The 21,066-nt window shown below is 33.7% G+C and overlaps 2 protein-coding genes and 1 pseudogene across 2 annotated transcripts; 2 read left to right on the top strand and 1 right to left on the bottom strand.

Annotated features, from left to right (window-relative positions):
- Positions 1-5,014: 5,014 nt before the first annotated feature.
- LOC140920688 (pentatricopeptide repeat-containing protein At1g52620-like) lies at positions 5,015-5,841 on the bottom strand. Its single transcript, XM_073369499.1, has 2 exons — positions 5,263-5,841; positions 5,015-5,173 (listed from the first exon to the last, which is right to left on the bottom strand). Exons 1-2 carry the CDS (start codon positions 5,839-5,841, stop codon positions 5,015-5,017), a joined length of 738 nt encoding a protein of 245 aa, XP_073225600.1.
- Positions 5,842-6,773: 932 nt separating this feature from the next.
- On the top strand, positions 6,774-9,785 carry LOC101490966 (uncharacterized). Its single transcript, XM_004506590.4, has one exon. It carries the CDS (start codon positions 7,112-7,114, stop codon positions 9,587-9,589), a length of 2,478 nt encoding a protein of 825 aa, XP_004506647.1. The 5' UTR covers positions 6,774-7,111; the 3' UTR covers positions 9,590-9,785.
- On the top strand, positions 9,783-12,654 carry LOC101490638 (pentatricopeptide repeat-containing protein At1g80150, mitochondrial-like; annotated as a pseudogene).
- The last annotated feature ends 8,412 nt before the right edge of the window (positions 12,655-21,066 follow it).

The raw sequence follows: 21,066 nt of genomic DNA, 5'->3' as shown, positions 1-21,066 counted from the left end.
AACAATGGTCCCTCAAATATTTTGCATTTATAATTTTAGTTCTTACGTTTAAGTCAATTCATATATATCATTTGAATTTTTAAATGATTTTTTTTCAGTTATACCTAGGATATTATAAAAATCTCTCCAAAAAATTTTTGAATTGTTTAACAAGAGATTAATTAAATATGAATTTTTAAATTTTTGGTGCTTAAACATTTATATTTAATTCCTCTTTTGTGGGAGTATTCTTATAATATTTTAAAAATATTTGTAAAAAATCATTTAATTAAAGCATCAATGTTTTGGATGTGTATTACTACTTGTGTTATAATATTTTGATAAGACAATTATTTTTCCTTATTATCATATATTTTAATTAATATTTGATTATGTTTAACTCTTGTGTATTTTATTCAATGACTTATTTAATTTTCAATAATTTGAAAAAATGTTTGGAAAATTGTGGTTTAAAACGTGGCATAAACATATAGGTAACATTTGAAAAAGTGTGCTAAAAGTGCTAGCAACACATATAAATTTATTGCCTTAGACCAAAAAGTGTTGTCTATACAAATTTATTGCTTTCTGGCAACGTTTGAAAAACTATGGTCTTATTTGATAGGCAAAGTTTAAGAAATGTGACCAAAACCAATATTTAAAACTGTGGCCTGAAACATTCAGAAAAATCGTTGTCTCTTTAAGCATCTTTAGCAACGGTTTTCTTGAATTCGTGGACAAAAGTAAAAAAATTATGGCCTTAGAGAATAGCCAACGCCTACTTTAGACCACACTTTATAAACCTTTGTCAAACTGTTGCATAAACTTTAGGCAACAATTTTTTTGGTTTACGCCACCCTTTTTATTGTTGTCTAAACTCGAAAAGTTGTAGTGTGTTTATGTTTATATCATATTTATTTAAGTATATTTTAACATCTTTAATATATTTTAACTAAATATGGATTATATCTTCATCATAGAAAATGTGGTAAGGTTTATTTATTACTCAATAGAAAATTGTGATTGAATTAATAAAAAAGGAATATATTAGTACTAACAATTGCAATAAGGACTAGATTTTTCTACAATGTCTTAGGTATTGTTTAGTCGGATCTTCACATAGTTTTAATAAACGACACCATTTAACGTGTAGTTGGTTGACACTATTTTGGGCACTTTTAATGCTAGTTTGAATTTATCCGTAATCAAACCTGACCACACCAATCCATTTGTAATTGACTTTCCTCTCTCGTAACTTGACCCACCGTACTTTGACAATCCACACTCATTTCTCTCTCTATAGTCAAGTAGAGTTTGGTCGGGTCTTTTTTTCCCGATCCATAGATACAAATACAGGTAACAAAAAACAAAATAGAAATCAGAAGTCAATTCATGATCCCACAACCTAAATAAAATTTAGATCTCTCCTTTATCAAAAACTTTTTCCTCAATAATTTGTGTTTTGTTCCTAATTTATTTTATAACAACTTCCAAAGGAAGACAAACACATTGAAAGAAACTAGTTTTATCCAAATCTTATTACAGTAAGGAAACACTTCCCTATTAAACCCTAGCTCCATTATAATTTGATATGTTTTGCTCGCTGAATAGATGTTTAACGTAACACCTAGTTACGTAGGTATAAAAATTGAGGTAATAACGGAAAAATGTCAAATTATATAAGATAATAAGGTACTATAATAAATAATGAATTGTTCGAAAGAAGTAATGTTATGAAATCTCAAAATAAATCCTTACAATTGAAAAATCTTTAATAATTAAAATATTCAAAATTGGGCAAATAGTATCTAATCCCGAAATAAAGTACGATGTAGACATTATGTCTACTTATTCTTGATCTACTAACCTAATTGAAAGAAATCTCTCTTCTCAAGGGAGGTAGGACTTCTCAACTCTCGACGTCCCCAATGGTCTCAGTATCTGAAAACAACACTTTAATGAGATACTAAATCCCGTTGAATAATACACACAATTTTAAAACAAGTATTGTTCTCAGTAGGAGCAGTAACCGAAAAAGTCGATCATGGCACCCGCCTTCTTCTAAAAATATTCATGATATAACTAAGATTTTTCTATAATAACCAATTACTTCTGATAATTAATAAAAACTCATCAATTAAATTAACAATAATCCATATCTATCATAATCAAATAATTCCAAGATACACATTTATTCTGCAGAAAATAATCAATTTAATGATGGAGGTATACTACTTATGTGAAGTGAGTATTATCTCATCATGTGGAGCACTGACTCATCAAGTGTGGAGTACAAGACTCATTTGTGTGGAGTTTAAACTTCATCTTATTGTGGAGTTTAAAACTCATCTATATATGGGGTACAAGACTCATCTGTGTGGAGATTAAACATCATCTCTTTGTGAAGTTTAATACTCGTCTATATGTGGGGTACAAGATCCATCCATGTTGAGTTTAAACCTCATCTCATTGTGAAGTTTAATATTAATCTATATATGGGATAAAAGAACCATCCATGTGGAGTTTAAACCTCATCACATTGTGAAGTTTAATATTCATCTAGATGTGGGGTACAAGACCTATTCGTGTGGAGTTTAAACCTATCTCTTTGTGAAGTTTAATGCTCATCTCTATATGTGGGGTATAAGACCCATTCGTGTGGAGTTTAAACATCATCTCTTTGTGAAGCTTAAAACTCATCTATATGGAGCGTAAACCCTAAACTCTAAACCCAAATAACATCAAAACCCATACGCCTCTTAGGCAAACCCATCACAAAATCCCTAGATATCCTCTCCCATTTCCATTCAGGAATTTCTAAAGGTTGCAACAATCCTGAAGGCTTTTGGCGTTCAATCTTAACCTTTTGACACACTAGAACACTTAGACACAAAGGTAGCTACATCCCTTTTCATTCCCGACCACCAGTACATTTTTCTCAAGTCCTGATACATTTTAGTTATTCCTAGGTGTATCGTGAACATACTCTTATGCGCTTCTTCCAAAATCTTATCCCTAAGACTCATTTCCTTAGGAACAATTATCTTATCCTTAAACAACACTAAACCATCACCAAATAAGATATAATTTTCCCTGCTCACTAGAGAATGAAATTCTTTATCTAAAAGTTGTTCTATTTTTATTGTCCCTCTCAAGTTACTACTGATTTCTAGCCTATTTAGATTCAAGCTTAAAGCACTAAGGGACACATCCAAATTCATATCTCTAAACTCTTCTAATAGACCTGTCTCTTGTACCATCAAACAAGCCACATGTAAGGATTTTCTACTTAGAGCATCAGCCACGACATTCGCAATGTCCATAGTTTATTTTGGTCAATTGTATGTTTGATCTTATAGTCATGAAAATTAAACTATATTATTTAGAGATTATGCATTTATCTAGGTGAAGGTATTTTTGTACATTTGTTACTATCGTAATTAAAATTTCCTTTCAATTTTTATCTTGAACCATGGCCGCATAAGCATATAAATAATTGCAATTGTTACATCTTAATACTAACTGACTAAGCCTTCATTTTGATGTTGAAACATAACTTTATATATAATACAAATTTGATACTTTCGAACTATATTGAAACCGAATCAAAATCATATTAGTAAACAAAGTGACTAATATAATTCGATAAAAATGAAAATTTTAAAATATATTGTCAAAAAGAATGACAATATCTTATATAATATAGATTAAATTAATTAAAGATACAATGACAAAATGATATGGTGAAATGTTAGACACGTCAAATGTCTCACAAAGAGAGAGAAATTTGAATGTAAAAATAATTTTTTATTTTATTTTTAGATATAAAAAAGATAAAGTCGTTAAAATTATGAAGTACTATAAAGTTGTCACCATAAAATTTGTTGATACTACCAAAAGACACCAAAAATTATTTTTACCAAATTTTTTATTAATTAATGAAAATGCGAGTGACTGTCAAATGATTGAAAGTTAATACTACAGAGTTGATAACACTGTAACCCTTTTGGTTCGATTCCTTCAAAAACCAATGTCAAAGGTTGTTCTCTCACACATCAAACCTCGTCACCACCCCAATCCTTCCTCCTCCTCTTTTCCTCCACGCCTCAAAAACCTCATTGTCGATGTCATCTAAATCTTTAAAACCCATCAATGGCAAGATTCCTTTGAATCTCGCTTCACATTTTCCATAATCGTTGTTTTCGATGTTGCGCATTTTGTTATCGACAGAATGCACGACCCTGAACTCGGATTAAAGTTCTTTAATTAGGCTTCCACTATACCCATTTATCGTCCTCTCATTGGAGTTTCTTATTCTTCTCTTCTCAAGCTCTTGGCAAAGTACATAGTGTTTTCGCAGATTGATTTGGTGTTACAAAACATGAAAGTTCAAAACTTGAAACCTACAATTGAAGCATTTAACACTTTAATTTGTGTATATGGAGAATATGGGTTGGTTAATAGGGCACTCCATTTATTCCATACAGTTTTTGAATTGCATAATTGTTTTCCTAGTGTGGTTGCAAACAATTCATTGCTTATGTGTTTAGTTAAAAATGGGAAAGTTGATACTGCGTGTGAACTGTATGATAAAATGCTTGAGAAACATGGTGATGATGGTATGGATGTTGTTATGGATAACTATAGTACCTGTATTTGGTGAAGGGTTTGGGTGATCTTGGGAAGGTTGAGGAAATGAGAAGTTTCATCATAGATAGATGGGGAAAATGTTGTGTTCCACACATGATTTTATATAATGTGATTATTGATGGGTATTGCATGAAGATGGATGTCAATGGTGCTACTGATGCATATGTTTATGCCACTCTGGTGGACGAGTTTAATCGAAATGATGAGTTTGATAAGGCATTAACTCTTTTTGAAGTTGTAATCAGTAAATGTATAGACCCTTGCGTTGTCGTGTACAATGTCATGATTAAGGGTATATGTAAATTCGGAAAGATGACCAATGCCATGTCATATTTAAATAAGATGAAAAATATGCATCATTCTCCAAATATGCTTCATGTCATACTTAAATAAGATGAAAAATATGCATCATCTTGGCGGCTTCTTCCACCAAACCATGCTTATATTGAGCATCAATAACATTATTAAACACTTCTACATTCACATTCAATCCCATCACATTCATTTCTTTCATCAATTGATCAACTATTTGAAACTCTTCAGCCTTGCAAAATCCATCAATCAAAGCCCCATAAGTTTTCAATATTGGCAACAACAACAACAAAAAAACCTAAATTTCAACTCCACAAGAACTCTAGTAGCACCATATAGATCACCCTTCTTGCAATAACCATCAATAATCACATTATAAAAAACCACGTGTGGAACACAACCTTTTCCCCTTCTATCTATAATCAACCTCCTACCTTCCTCAACCTTCCCAAGATCACACAAATCCTTCACCACATTAGAGATACTATAGTTATCCACAACAACATTCATACCATCATCACCATGCTTCTCAAACATTTTATCATACAATTCACGCGCAATATTAACTTTCCCATTTTTAACCAAACACTTAAACAATGAATTGTTAGCAATCACACTAGGAAAACAACTACGCAATTCACAAATTGTATGGAATAAATGGATTGTCCTATTAACCAACCCATATTCTCCATATACACAAATTAAAGTGTTAAATGCTTCAATTGTAGGTTTCAAGTTTTGAACTTTCATGTTTTGTAACACCAAATCAATATGCGAAAACACTATGTACTTTGCCAAAAGCTTGAGAAGAGAAGAATAAGCAACTCCATTGAGAGGGGAAGAAAAGAGTATGGTGGAAGCCGAGTTAAAGTATTTTAAACTGAGTTCAGGGTCGTGCATTATGTCGATAACGAAATGGGCAACATCGAAAACAATGATTTCAGAATCTATAAAGCGAGATTCGAGGGAATCTTTCCATTAATGGGTTTTAAGGATTTGGATGACGTCGACGAAGAGGTTCTTGATGTGTTGAGGAAAAGAGGAGGAGGAAGGATTGGCACAATGACGATGTTTGATGTGTGAGAGAACAACCTTTGACATTGGTTTTCGAAGGAACCGAACCAAAAGGGTCACAGTGTTACCAACTTAAAGCGTTGAAGAACATTTTATATTATAAATACGAATTTGCTATTCTCCTCAACATTAACAAGCATTTAAATAAAATTACACTCCCCTTGTAAAAAAATTGATAAATTATTAAGTAACAATAGAGTTTTGTTGGCGGTCTCTTAAGGTAAAATTAATTTTAAATAATTAAATATAAAAAATAATATAACACTAAATAATTGATTGTTGGGCATTATATTCGATAAAACCTTGAACTATTAAGGTGTTCATATATTTTTTTTAAATTTTAAAATGTAATACACATATTAAGAAGTGCAATTAATCACGTTTAATTTATATAATTTTAATAAGAATAATTTATTTTATCTAAATTATTCGAGTACCTAAAATGTTGGAGATTTAAAATATAAAATAAAAAATTATTTTCTTCATTCCACAATAACTTACTCATTTATAAATAAATTATTCCAAAATAAATGACAAATTTAATTTTTAAGATACTTATTTTTAAATATATCATTTAATTAATATTATGTACAATTTTTTGAATACGTGTCAAATACAAATAAGATGTCAAATATAGTCGTTGATATTTGGTGTTGTTTACGGGTCATATTAGTCATTTTCTAATTTTGAAAGATAATATTTATTAACAAGTGAAAATAAAAATTAGGTGCTACTAGTATTAATGCAAAAAAGAATTAGAATAAAAATTAACTGAGAAAATGGGGTAAACCCCGTTGAATCCAATGGTGGCGCTGCACATTGCTCCTAAACCCTATTCCCATTCTGGTTCCAATGCTATTCAACTCCATCACCACCATAATCATCTTCTTCTTCAACCTTGATTGAGCATGTTCCACTTCTATCCTCTCCCTGATCATGCTAATGCCCACTCGCAGATTCTGCAACAACTTCTCTTCTTCCTCCGCCGCAATCGTCATTAATAAACCCTTACAACCACCAGCTCTCGACAGCCTCAAATCCGAGTGGGACCCACACAAACACTGTGACCCCTTTGGTTCGGTTCCTTCGAAAACCAATGTCAAAGGCTGTTCTCTCACACATCAAACCTCGTCACCGCCCCAATCCTTCCTCCTCCTATTTGCCTCGACGCATCAAGAACCTCATCGTCGACGTCATCCAAATCCTTAAAACCCATCATTGGCAAGATTCCCTCGAATCTCGCTTCGCAGATTCCGAAATCATTGTTTCCGATGTTGCCCATTTCGTTATTGACAGAATGCACGACCCTGAACTCGGTTTAAAGTTCTTTAACTGGGCTTCCACCATACCCTTTTCTTCCCCTCTCAATGGGGTTGCTTATTCTTCTCTTCTCAAGCTCTTGGCAAAGTACAGAGTGTTTTCGCAGATTGATTTGGTGTTACAAAACATGAAAGCTCAAAACTTGAAACCTACAATTGAAGCATTTAACACTTTAATTTGTGTATATGGAGAATATGGGTTGGTTAATAGGGCAATCCATTTATTCCATACAGTTTGTGAATTGCATAATTGTTTTCCCAGTGTGGTTGCTAACAATTCATTGCTTAAGTGTTTAGTTAAAAATGGGAAAGTTGATATTGCGTGTGAACTGTATGATAAAATGCTTGAGAAGCATGGTGATGATGGTATGAATGTTGTTGTGGATAACTATAGTACCTCTATTGTGGTGAAGGGTTTGTGTGATCTTGGAAAGGTTGAGGAAGGTAGGAGGTTGATTATAGATAGATGGGGAAAAGGTTGTGTTCCGCAGGTGGTTTTTTATAATGTGATTATTGATGGGTATTGCAAGAAGGGTGATCTCAATGGTGCTACTAGAGTTCTTGAAGAGTTGAAATTTAGGGGTTTTCTGCCAACATTGGAAACTTATGGGGCTTTGATTGATGGATTTTGTAAGGCTGGAGAGTTTCAAATAGTTGATCAACTGATGAAAGAATTGAATGTGATGGGATTGAATGTGAATGTACAAGTGTTTAATAATGTTATTGATGCTCAATACAAGCATGGTTTGGTGGAAGAAGCCGCTGAAATGATGAGAAGGATGAATGAGGTGGGTTGTGAGCCGGATATTACGACTTTTAATATTCTGATTAACTTTTTGTGTCGTGTTGGAAGGATTAAAGAAGCTGAAGAGCTCATGGAAAAGGTGAAAGAAAGGAGATTGTTGCCTAATAAGTTTAGTTATACGCCTCTCATGCATGCTTATTGCAAACAAGGGGATTATGTTATGGCGTCAGATATGCTTTTTAAGATTGCTGAAGCAGGAGATAAACCGGACTTGGTTGCCTATGGAGCTTTTATCCATGGAGTTGTTGCTGTTGGGGAAATTGATGTTGCGCTGATGGTCCAAGAGAAAATGATGGAGAAGGGTGTTTTTCCTGATGCTCAGATTTACAATATTCTGATGAGTGGTCTCTGCAAGAAAGGAATGTTTCCGGCTGCCAAACTACTACTATCAGAAATGCTTGATCGGAATTTACAACCTGATGCATATGTTTATGCCACTCTGGTAGATGGGTTTATTAGAAATGATGAACTTGATAAGGCAACAACTCTTTTTGAAACCGCAATGAGTAAAGGTATAAACCCTGGCGTTGTCGGGTACAATGTCATGATTAAGGGTTTATGTAAATTCGGAAAGATGACAAATGCCATGTCATACTTACATAAGATGAAAAATATGCATCATGCTCCAGATGAATACACTTACTCCACAATTATAGATGGATTTGTAAAGCAGCATGACTTAGATAGTTCACTTAAGATGTTTGGACAGATGATGAAACAGAAATACAAGCCAAATGTGGTTGCTTATACCTCCTTGATCAATGGATTCTGCAAGAAAGCAGATATGAGCAGAGCTGCAATTTTTTTCAGAGGGATGCAATCTTTTAATTTGGAGCCTAATGTTGTCACATACACTATACTTATTGGTGGTTTTTGTAAGGCTGGTAAACTTGAAAAAGCAGTGTCCCTTTTTGAGCTAATGCTGATGAAAAATTGTCTTCCAAATGATACTACATTCCATTACCTTGTAAATGGTTTAACAAATATTACAAAAAGTACAGTTCTTAGCAGAAAATATGACGAATATGATAGGTCCTTAATTTTGGATTTCTTTGCAACGATGATATCAGATGGATGGAGTGATGTGATTGCCGCTTATAATTCTATTATTGTTTGTCTTTGTAAACATGGAATGGTTGATACTGCCCAGTTGTTACAAACTAAGATGCTGAGGAAAGGGTTTCCTATGGATTCTGTATGTTTTAGTGCCCTGCTGCATGGCTTTTGTCAAACAGGAAATTTGAAAGAATGGAGGAATACTATATCCAGCGATCTTAATAAGATTGAAGTCCGAACTGCTTTTGAGTACTCCCTGAAATTAGACAAATACCTGCACCATGGAAGGCTCTCAGAGGCTTCAATTATTTTACAGACCTTGATTGAAGACTCCAAATTTTCTGATCAATCAGACAAAAATCAAAGGGTGACAAACTTACAAAGCAGGGAGTGAAGAAATTTCCATACTTCATTTGGAGATTCTACAAAGATATAGTTGAACAACTCGGCAGTCTCATATATGAATATGAATGTGTACAAAATGAGATTTACATGGACTTTTAAAAAGGACGTCAATATTTTTTATGATTGGTGACAGCATGCAGCAAAGAGACGGTGCAACTTATCTTCAGTCACACATTATGTGAAAGTGGCCATTGCTGAATAATTTACAGGACCCACACAAACTCTTCCATCTCTTCAAATCCAATGCAACTAATCCCATCCTCATAGAAAATCGTTTCGCCTTCTACGACACCGTTTCACGTCTCGCCGGTGCTAAACGCTTTGACTACATCGAACAATTACTCGAACAACAGAAAATCCTACCTCAATCTCGTCGTGAAGGTTTCGTCGTTCGAATCATGGCTTTGTATGGGAATGCTGGTATGACCAAACACGCTCTCGAACTTTCTATCAAATGCATTCTTTCAAATGTAATAGAACCGTTAAATCTTTTAATATCACTCTTAAGGTTTTGGCTCAGACGCGGGTTTTAACATTAAGTTAGATGTTTATTCTGTTAACATTGCTATTAAGGCTTTTTGTGAACTTGATGAAAGGTTGTATGCCGAATATCGCTACTTTTAATGTTCAGATTCAGTTTTTGGTTACGGTGAGGCGAGTTTGGGATGCTAATGCTCTTATGTGTTTGATGTGGAGAATTGGGGTTACGCCCGATGAGGTTACTTTAGTTTTAATTATCAAGGGTTTTTTTCTGGTTGGTTATCCTGATATGGCAACAAGGGTTTTTTCAGCGTTGCACAAGAAGGGTTATAAGCTTTCTGCTAAGATTTACCAGACAATGATTCACTGTTTGTGTAAGAGAGAGGATTTTGATCAGGCATATGCTATGTGCGAAGATAGTATGAGGAAAAGTTGGTTTCCGAACGTAGATACCATCTTTATGCTGCTGGAAGGCCTTAAGCGATTTGGGAAGATTGATGAAGCGAAGGAGATTGTTGTGTTGGCTAAGAGCAGAAAACCTCTATTTTCTTCCAGTTATTTGGCTACAATGAAGTCCATATTGTCTGGGCAGAAAAGTTAGTGGAATAGGGAAATCGTTTGACTTTAGTGGGGTAGCTGCCCAAATGGATCTCATATTATTTGTATTCCATTCATCTGTACATCTTGATAATTTAAGTAACAAGCCTGAAAATTTTGAAGGCATCTCATCTCATTTATACAAGCCTGAATAATGTTCCAGTCAAGATGGTATTTCAGGAGGCAAATATCATATATACTCTTGTAAGTTTTGAAATACTCCTTTCCTTTCAACATTCTTTCATACTGCCACACACATACACCGTTTTTCTGTTATCACTTTCATTGCAGAGAAATCGTGCATGGATATGAAGGTTCTACATGCTATTCTGTTCCATGCCTTTCATTAAAAATAGTATTTCTGTTTGGTGATTTATTCATGGATCTTTTTATGAGTTCGATAGTAATAAATCTAATATTCATATTTATTTGCAATGATGGAAAAATTTAGGGTGCATTTGTGGTGTTAGAGAAACTTGCATATCTTGATAAATCACTTTTTTGTGTTTTGGAGAAAAATAATATTTTCATGTATGCATGCACAAATATATGTCATATATGAATGCCAATGTAGTCATAGTTGTTTGTCTTAAGATACTTATGTTATGCTAAATGATTTCAGAATCATGGTGGAGAACATAATACTTATTTTTAATTAGTGAAGTTTGTTCCTTTTGGATATTTATGATCAGATATAAACTTGGGTAACATTTTATTTTTCATACAAATTACATTTTCGTTTTTTTTTTTATATTATCTTATTTAGGTGATGTACCGTAAGTTAACCTGTAGCTTTACCCTTATGACTGTCCAAACCCAGTTATATGAATAATTAAAGTTCTAAATTAGTTGTTTGTTGATGTGTAGATTTGAGGATTGTTGATTTATGGCCTGTTAAAAAATGAAGTTAAATTAGAATTGATTCAAGATATCTATTTGTCATTGAAGTGGAAAAGGAAAAGCATTATCGTCATGATCTGGAAATTTCTGGAAGTATTTTGATTTGCAATATGGGCTTGATGTAGTGTACAGAAGATGGCTGTATACCATAAGCAACCTTATTCAGATTCCAAGGCAGTCTAGCAGTTTAGATGTATAATGTATGCTCGTGGTTCAATGATGTACTTGTGAAGGGTGGAAGTTTTTACAGAGACAGGTTTTTGCTTTCGAACATGGATCTTATTTCCATATGCATATCAGCTTTGGAGTGAACCTCGAAACTAGCTGAATGTTCACCTGGTTTGAAGGTATCCGACTATTGTTTATGTTTCCAATCAAATTTGTTGAAGGAGATAATCTATTTTATGTTGAAGTATATTGGAGAAGTTGCATCTGCCTTCTGCTGTGAAAGTTATTGTGAAGGGTGTATGAGGGACAACTAAACAAGAACGATATAGAGCATTATTGCATTGGAAAGCAAAATTGAATGTATATTTTGGGATTATCCCTAGACATGAAACGTCTAGTACATGACCATGGTGACATTGCTGTTTCACATGAATAAAGTTTGTTTACTTTCCCGATGACTGTTTGTGCAGTCTTCGGCTAACAGTGCGGACAATTTTGACTGAATAAACTATGAAGATAAAGAGCATGTACAGAAAGAACAATGCTACACAGCTAGAAAAAAAATCACCAGAATTTTGACAGAATACAGGTCAGGTTGCTAGTAATAGAGTGGTAAGGACCACCTCATTCAAAAGTCAACATGCCCATCAATTCATTTTGGCAAAAAGATTACGGCAAATATTGTCTTGCTAGCATTTTTTTCATATAATTTTTTCGTTGAAAATAACATGGGAACATGGGAAGCTTTATTCTTGATTTTGAATACATGAAAGCCTGCAAAGTTAAGCAGTTATTCTTATTAAAAATGATTTTTTTTAAATCATCACAAATTGCTTATCATTTAAATTTTATTTTCTTCCCCATGATCTATTCCTAGTGTTGTTGGTTTAATGGAATCCTTTTAAGATTTTTGAAAGTTTCATTAGCAGGTTTTTTGTGTGTATTGCACCCAGGTAATTTATTACTCCGATGATTAACCCTTCTGCCTTGTTTCGTCTGAACTTATTAGACACAGTATATCATCATTCATCCAGACTGTTGAACCGTTTTTGCGTATATATTCGGAATACTTTGATGCTCTCAGGCTTCATTGATGATTATACAGCAAAGCGTTAAATGATTACATTTACGTCGAACCAAACAACATTACTTGAATGAATGAATCGTGCACCCGTAAACATGATAATGGTCCATAAAATCTGTAACTTCACCTTTATGAAATCTTAAAATCGCAATATGATGGAAACTCAGTTTTAGAAGTCTGGATACGTTTGATAAGTAGTTTTGTGTTTTTATGACAATTTATTCAAATTAGTTTTTTATTTGAAGTAGTTTTTAAACTATTCTTTATATTAAAAGTTGTATTAAACAGATGGAAATTCTTAAAAAGTTTATTATAAGTGATTATTTAAAAAAAAAAAACTGTATTCTGCTGTTTCTATTTATAAAAAAAAGTGATGATGTATTTAATTTAAAATGTGGATGAAATACATTATATTTTTTTTATATATAAATAGAAACATGGAGGAGGGATTATCAAACAAAGTCGAGTGTGTTAGGCAATGAAACATATAAATGGTCTGTGGTTTATTGTGGCTACCTTGGTTGTGCATGTGAAGATTGTATTTATTTTTTTTTGACAGAAACTCATTCACTTGTTTAGTTGCAAATCCAACATGTAAATGCAACAGATAATCATTATTTAGAAATATGTATAAGATTTATTATAAGATTTATTATAAGTTTTTGAGTTATTTAATATTGGCTAAAATATAATTTTGATATTTATTTTTTACTTAATATGTAATATTTATTTTACTTTTTAATAAAAGAAATTTGTATAATTTTGTAAAAAATAAGGCACAGACAATTATCAAATCTAAAATAAAGGACTAAACAAAAGATAAATAATCAAAATAAATTAAAAAAATAAATGACAAAAAAAATCTAAAAATATAATTGTTATGATTAATTTTTAAAATAAAAAAAAATGTGAACAGCTTAATACCTCAAAGTTTTATGGAATATAATGTTCAACAATCAATTATTTAATGTTACATTATTTTTTACATTTAATTATTTAAAATTAATTTTACTTCAAGAGACTGCCAACAAAACTCCATTGGTACCTAATAATTTACCAAAAATTTTATAAGGGAAGTGTAATTTTATTTAAATGCTTGTTAATTTTGAGGAAAATAGCAAATTCGTATTTACAATATAAAATGTTCTTCAACGCTTTGAGTAGGTAAAATTGTAACCCTTTTGGTTCGGTTCCTTCGAAAATCAATGTCAAAGGTTGTTCCTTCACACGCCAAACCTCATCATCACCCTAATCTGTCCTCCTCCTCTTTTGCCTCCATGCCTCAAGAATCTCATCGTGAACGTCATCCAAATCCTTAAAACCCATCAATGGCAAGATTCCCTCGAATCTCGCTTCACAGATTCTGAAATAATTGTTTCCGATGTTGCCCATTTCGTTATCGACATAACGCATGACCCTGAACTTGGTTTAAAGTTCTTTAATTGGGCTTCCACCATACCTTTTTCTTGCCCTCTCAATGGAGTTGCTTATTCTTCTCTTATCAAGCTCTTGACAAAGTACATAGTATTTTCGCAGAATGATTTGGTGTTACAAAACTTGAAAGTTCAAAACTTAAAATCTATAATTGAAGCATTTAACAATTTAATTTGTGTATATGGAGAATATGGGTTGGTTAATAAGGCAATCCATTTATTTCATACAATTTGTGAATTGCATAATTGTTTTCGTAGTGTGGTTGCTAACAATTCATTGATTAAGTGTTTAGTTAAAAATGAAAAAGTTGATATTGCGAGTGAACTGTCTGATAAAATGCTTGAGAAGCATGGTGATGATGGTATGAATGTTGTTATGGATAACTATAGTACCTCTATTGTTATGTTTAATTTTTAAAATTAAAAAAAAAATGTGAACACCTTAATACCTCAAAGTTTTATCGAATATAATGTCCAACAATCAATTATTTAATGTTATATTATTTTTTACATTTACTTATTTAAAATTAATTTAACCTCAAGAGACCGCCAACAAAACTCCATTGTTACCTAATAATTTACCAAATTTTTATGAGGGGAGTGTAATTTTTTTTTAAATGCTTGTTAATATTAAGGAGAATAGCAAATTCGTATTTACAATATAAAATGTTCTTCAACGCTTTGAGTAGGTATCACTGTGACCCTTTTGGTTCGGTTCCTTCGAAAACCAATGTGAAAAGTAGTTCTCTCACACATCAAACCTCGTCATCGCCCTAATCCTTCCTCCTCTTCTTTGCCTCCACGCATCTAGAACCTCGTCGTGGACGTCATCCAAATCCTTAAAACCCATCAATGGCAAGATTCCCTCGAATCTCGCTTCACAGATTTCGAAATCATTGTTTCCGATGATGTCTATTTCGTTATCGACATAATGCACGACCCTGAACTCGATTTAAAGTTCTTTAATTGGGCTTCCACCATACCCTTTTCTTGCCCTCTCAATGGAGTTGTTTATTCTTCTCTTATCAAGTTCTTGACAAAGTACATAGTATTTTCGCATAATGATTTGGTGTTACAAAACTTAAAACCTATAATTGAAGCATTTAACACTTTAATTTGTGTATATGGAGAATATGGGTTGGTTAATAAGGAAATCCATTTATTTAAATGCTTGTTAATATTGAGGAGAATAGAAAATTTGTATTTACAATATAAAATGTTGTTCAACGCTTTGAGTTGGTAAAACTGTGGCTATTTTGGTTTATTCCTTAGAAAACCAATGTCAAAAGTTGTTCTCTCACACATTAAACCTCGTCATCGCCCTAATCCTTCCTCCTCCTCTTTGCCTCCACGCCTCAAGAACCTCATCGTGGAAGTCATCCAAATCCTTAAAACCCATCAATGGCAAGATTCCCTCGAATCCCGCTCTATAGATTCTGAAATCATTGTTTCCGATGTTGCCCATTTCATTATCGATTGAATGCACGACCCTGAAGTCGGTTTAAAGTTCTTTAATTGGGCTTCCACCATACCCTTTGTTTTCCCTCTCAATGGAGTTGTTTATTCTTCTCTTATATAATTGTGTTTCGGGATCCGGGTCAAATTTCAAACACTAGTCATCGGTTGGTCTGAAAATACGCATTTCAGTCCATTTTTGTTGCGTGATACAAAAATCGTCTGAAAAGTCCAAATTAAATCCGGGTTCTAGGTCAGATTTCAGTCCCTTGTAGCATTCTACTCTTATATTTATAACTTTGTTCCGGGTTCTAGGTCAGATTTCAGACGTTAGCCATTGTCTGTTCCAAAAATACGAATTTTGGTCCATTTTTATCGATGGTTACGAAAATGACCTAGAAAGTCCAAATGTAATCGAGTATCGAGAGACCCTTGTATCATTCTTCTCCTAAATTTATAATTGTGTTTCAGGTTATAGGGCAAATTTCAAGCACTAGCAATTTATAGTGCGAAAATACGGATTACGGTCCATTTTTTCTTGTGGTACGAAAATCGTTAGAAAAGTCAAGATAAAATTGAAGATCGGAAAACCCTTGTAGCATTCCTCTCCTTTTTTTTTTTATAACTGTATTTTGGGTTCTATGTCAGATTTTAGTTGGGTGGTGCGAAAATTCCATGTCAGATTTTAATATGGAATTCGATCCATTTTGGTCGGGTGGTACGAAAATTGCCAAAACAAAGTTCAAAAGAAATCGAGGACCAGGAGACCCTTGTAGCATTATTCTCTTAAATTTATAAATGTATTTCAGGTTCTGGGTCAGATTTCAAACACTAGTCATTGTCTAATCCGAAAATATGGATTTCGGTCCATTTATGTCTAGTGCTACTAAAATTGTCGGAAAAGTCCAAATGAAATCAAGGACCACGAGACCCTTGTAGCATTCTTCTCCTAAAATTATAACCGTGATTTGGGTTCCAATTTCCGATTTAAAACACTAGCCATCGTCTGGTCCAAAAATACGGATTTTCGTCAATTTTTGTAGGGTGGTACGAAAATCGCGAGAAAAATCCAGATGAAATCGAGGACCGGGAGACCCTTGTAGCATTCTTCTCCTTAAATTATAATTGTGTTTGGGGTTCCATGTTAGATTTCAAAAACTAGCCATCGTGTGGTCCAAAAATAAGGGTTTCATTCTATTTTTGTCGGGTGGTTCGAAAATCGCCCGTAAAGTCTAGATGAAATCGAGGACTAGGATTCTCGTAAATTTATAGTTGTTTTGCATTCTGTGTCATATTTCAAGCATTAGCCATCGTCTGGTCCGAAAATAAGGATTTCGATTTATTTTTGTCGAGTGGTACGAAAATCATTCAAAAAATCCAGATGAAATCGAGTATCTGGAGACCCTTGTAGAATTCTTATCCTAAATTTATAAATGTGTTTCGGGTTTCGGGTCAAATTTCAAACACTAGCCATCGTCTAATCTGAAAATACAAATATTATAACTTTTTTTTTTCTTCGTGTTGTACGATAATCGCTTAAAAAATCGAGATGAAATCGACGACCAAGAGACCCTTGTAGCATTCTTCTTCTAAATTTATAATTGTGTTTCGGGTTATGGGTCTAATTTCAAGCACTAGCCATTTGGGTTATAATTGTGTTTCGAGTCCTAGTGCAAGCACTGGTCGTCGTCTGGTCCGAAAATACGAATTTCAATCTATTTTTGTCGGGTAGTACAAAAGTCGCCCGTAAAGTCTAGATGAAATCGAGGACCGGGAGACCCTTATAACATTATTCTCCTAAATTTAGAACTGTGTTTCCGAATCTAGGTCAGATTTCAAACCCAAGTCATCGTCTAGTTCAAAAATACGGATTTTGGTCCATTTTTGTCGGGTGTTATGAACATTGCTTGAAAATACCAGATGAAATCAAGGACTTGGATACCCTTATAGCATTCTTCTCCTGAATTTATAATTGTGTTTTGAGTTATGGGTCAGATTTCAAACACTAGCCATTGTCTGGTCCGAAAATACTGATTTCGGTCCATTTTTGTTAGTGGTATGAAAATCACCAGTAAAGTCCAAAGGAAATCAAGAATCGGAAACCCTTATAGCATTCTTCTCCTTAATTTATAACTGTGTTTCGAGTTACGGGTTAAATTTCAAACACTAGCCATCGTTTGATCTGAAAATACGACTTTCGTTTTATTTATGTTGGGGTGTACGAAAATCGCCCGAAAAGTCCAGATGCAATCGAGGACCGGGACACCCTTATAGCATTCTTCTCCTAAATGTATAACTTTATTTCTGATTTCGGGTCAAATTTCAAACATTGCTCGTCGTTTGGTCCGAAAATACAGTTTTCGGTCTATTTTTGTCAAGTGGTACGAAAATCGCCCGAAAAGTCCAAAGGAAATCAAGGATCGAGAGACCCTTGTATCATTCTTCTCCTTAATTTATATCTGTTTTTCAAGTTGTGGGTTAGATTTCAAACGCTAGCCATCGTCAGGTCCGAAAATATGAATTTTGTTCCATTTTTGTCGGGTGGTATGAAAACCGCCGATAAAGTACAGATCAAATCGAGGATCAGGTGACCTTTATAGCATTATTCTCCTAAATTTATAATTGGGTTTCGTGGTTCGGGTTAGATTTCAAAAACTAGTAATCTTTTTGTCCTAAAATACGGATTTATTTCTAGTTTGGTTGAGTGATATGAATATCGTCCGTAAAGTCTCGATGAAATTCAGGGTCGTGAGACTCTTATAGCATTCTTCTCCTAAATTTATAAATGTGTTTCGGTTTCCGGGCCAAATTTCAAATATTAGCCATCCTCTGGTCCAAAAATACGGATTTCAGTCCATTTTTGTCGGGTAGTACAAAAATCCTCCAAAAAGTCTAGATGAAATCGTGGACCGGGATACCCATATGGCATTCTTCTCCTGAATTCAAAATTGTGTTTCGGGTTCTGGGTTAGATTTCAAATACTAGCCACCGTCTGGTCCGAAAATACATATTTATGTCCATATTTTTCGGGTGGTACGAAAGTCTCCTGAAAAGTCAAGATGAAATCGAGGACCAATAGACCCTTATAACATTCTTCTCATAAATTTATAAATGTGTTTCGGGTTCAGGGTCAGATTTCAACAACTAGTCATCGTCTTGTCTGAAACACAAAATTTGGTCAATTTATGTCGGGTGGTACGAAAATCACCCGAAAAGTCCAGATGAAATCGAGGACCGAGACACCCTTATAGCATTCTTCTCTTCTAAATTTATAACTGTGTTTTAGATTTCGAGTTAGATTTCAAACATTAGTCGTCGTCTGACCCAAAAATACTGATGTCGTTACTTTTTTGTCGGGTCGTACGAACATTGCTCGAATAGTCCAGATGAAATCGAGGACCGAGAGACCCTTATAACATTTTTCTCTTGAATTTATAAATATGTTTCGGGTTCCGGGTTAGATTTCAAAAACTAGCCATCGCGTGGATCGAAAATACGGATTGCGGTCCATTTTTGTCGGGTGGTACGAAAATCACCTAAAAAGTCCAGAAAAAATCGAGCACCGAAAGACCCTTATAGAATTATTCTCCTAAATTTATAATTGTGTTACGGGTTCCAGGTCAGATTTCAAACACTAGCCATCGTGTAGTTCAAAAGTACGGATTTTGGTCCATTTTTGTTGGGTGGTACGAAAATCGCTCAAAAAGTACATATTAAATCAAGGACCAGGAGACCCTTGTAGCATTATTCGCCTAAATTTATAACTGTAATTCTTGTTCCGGGTCAGATTTTAAACACTATCCATTGTTTGCTCCAAAAATATTGATTTCGGTCCATTTATGTTGGGTTATACGACAATCTCATGAAAAGTCCATATAAAATCGAAGGCTTAGAGACCCTTGTAGCATTCTTCTCCTAAATTTATTATCGTGTTTTGGGTTAGATTTCAAACACTAGCCATTGTCAGGTTCGAAAATATGGATTTCAATCTATTTTTGTTCGGTGGTATGAAAATCACTTGATAAGTCCAGATGAAATCGAGGACCGGGAGACCCTTGTAGAATTTTTCTCATAAATTTATAGCTATATTTTGAGTTCTTGGTCAGATTTCAAACACTTGTCATTGTTTCGTTCGAAAATACAGATTTCGGTCAATTTTTGTCGGGTGTTACGAAAATCGCTTGAAAAGTCCAGATGAAATATAGGACCGCAATACCATTGTAGCATTTCTCTCATAAATTTATAACTGTGTTTCAAGTTCTGTGTTAGATTTTAAACATCAGCCATCATCTGGTCCAAAAATGCGGGTTTTTTTTCCATTTTGATCGGCTGGTACGAAAATCGCCTGAAAAGTCCAAATGAAATCGAGGACCGAGAGACTTTTGTAGCATTCTTTTCTTAAATTTATAATTGTGTTTCGAGTTATGGGTCAGATTTCAAACACTAGCCATCGTCTGATTCAAAAATACGGATTTCGGTACATTTTTGTTAGGTGGTACTAAAATCGCCGGAAAAGTCCAGATGAAATAGAGGACCAAGATAAACTTGTAGATTCTTCTCCTAAATTTATAATTGTGTTTCAAATTATGTGTCAGATCTCAAATACTAGCCATCGCTGGTTTGAAAATATGGATTTCGATATATTTTTTTCCGGTGGTACGAAAGTTGTCTAAAAAGTCAAGATGAAATCAAGGACCGGTAGACCTTTATAACATTCTTCTCCTAAATTTATAATTATGTTTTGTGTTCCAAGTCAAATGGGTTCTCGTGTTTGCACCTTCAATTGGTATTAGATCTCCCTCTCAAGGCTGAGCACTTTACAGTGTTTGAGGAAAGATCCAAGGGTTCAACATGTCTCGATTTAGTGAATCAACATATGAAGAAATTGAGGTATTTTCTGAATTTACTCTATCTTATTTAATTACTGCTATAAATTATTTTTTAAAATATTAATCACAAACTGTCTACACTCATTTCTCTCTACAATCAAACAGAGTTTGGTCGGGTCTTTTTTTCTTTCCGATCTTTAGATACAAATATAGGTAACAAAACAAAAACAAAATGAGAAGTCAATTCATGGTCACCACAACATAAAGAGCATTTAGATCTCTCCTCTATCAAAACCCTTTTCCTCAATAATTTGTGTTTTGTTGCTAATTTATTTAGTAACAGCCTCTAAAGGAAGACAAACACATTAAAAGGAATTATTTTGATCCAAATCTTATTACAATAAGGAAATCCTTCCCCATAAAACTCTAGCTCCCTTATAATTTGATATGTTTTCCTCACTAAATAGATGTTTGACTCGCCACTTCTCGAAGACCACCCTTCTTCTTGCCATGATAAGTA

Source organism: Cicer arietinum, chromosome 6 (genome assembly GCF_000331145.2).
Source record: "Cicer arietinum cultivar CDC Frontier isolate Library 1 chromosome 6, Cicar.CDCFrontier_v2.0, whole genome shotgun sequence".
NCBI lineage: Eukaryota > Viridiplantae > Streptophyta > Magnoliopsida > Fabales > Fabaceae > Cicer > Cicer arietinum.
Note: the sequence above shows the minus strand (reverse complement) of the source record. Positions and strands in the feature narration are given on the sequence as shown.

Excerpts from the sequence above, each read along its gene's own strand:
- LOC140920688 (XM_073369499.1), bottom strand. The coding sequence starts at position 5,841 with ATGCACGACCCTGAACTCAGTTTAAAATACTTTAACTCGGCTTCCACC. Across the intron at positions 5,174-5,262 it reads ATCTATATGGTGCTACTAGA|GCTGAAGAGTTTCAAATAGT; the intron begins GTTCTTGTGGAG and ends GGATTTTGCAAG.
- LOC101490966 (XM_004506590.4), top strand. The coding sequence starts at position 7,112 with ATGTCAAAGGCTGTTCTCTCACACATCAAACCTCGTCACCGCCCCAAT.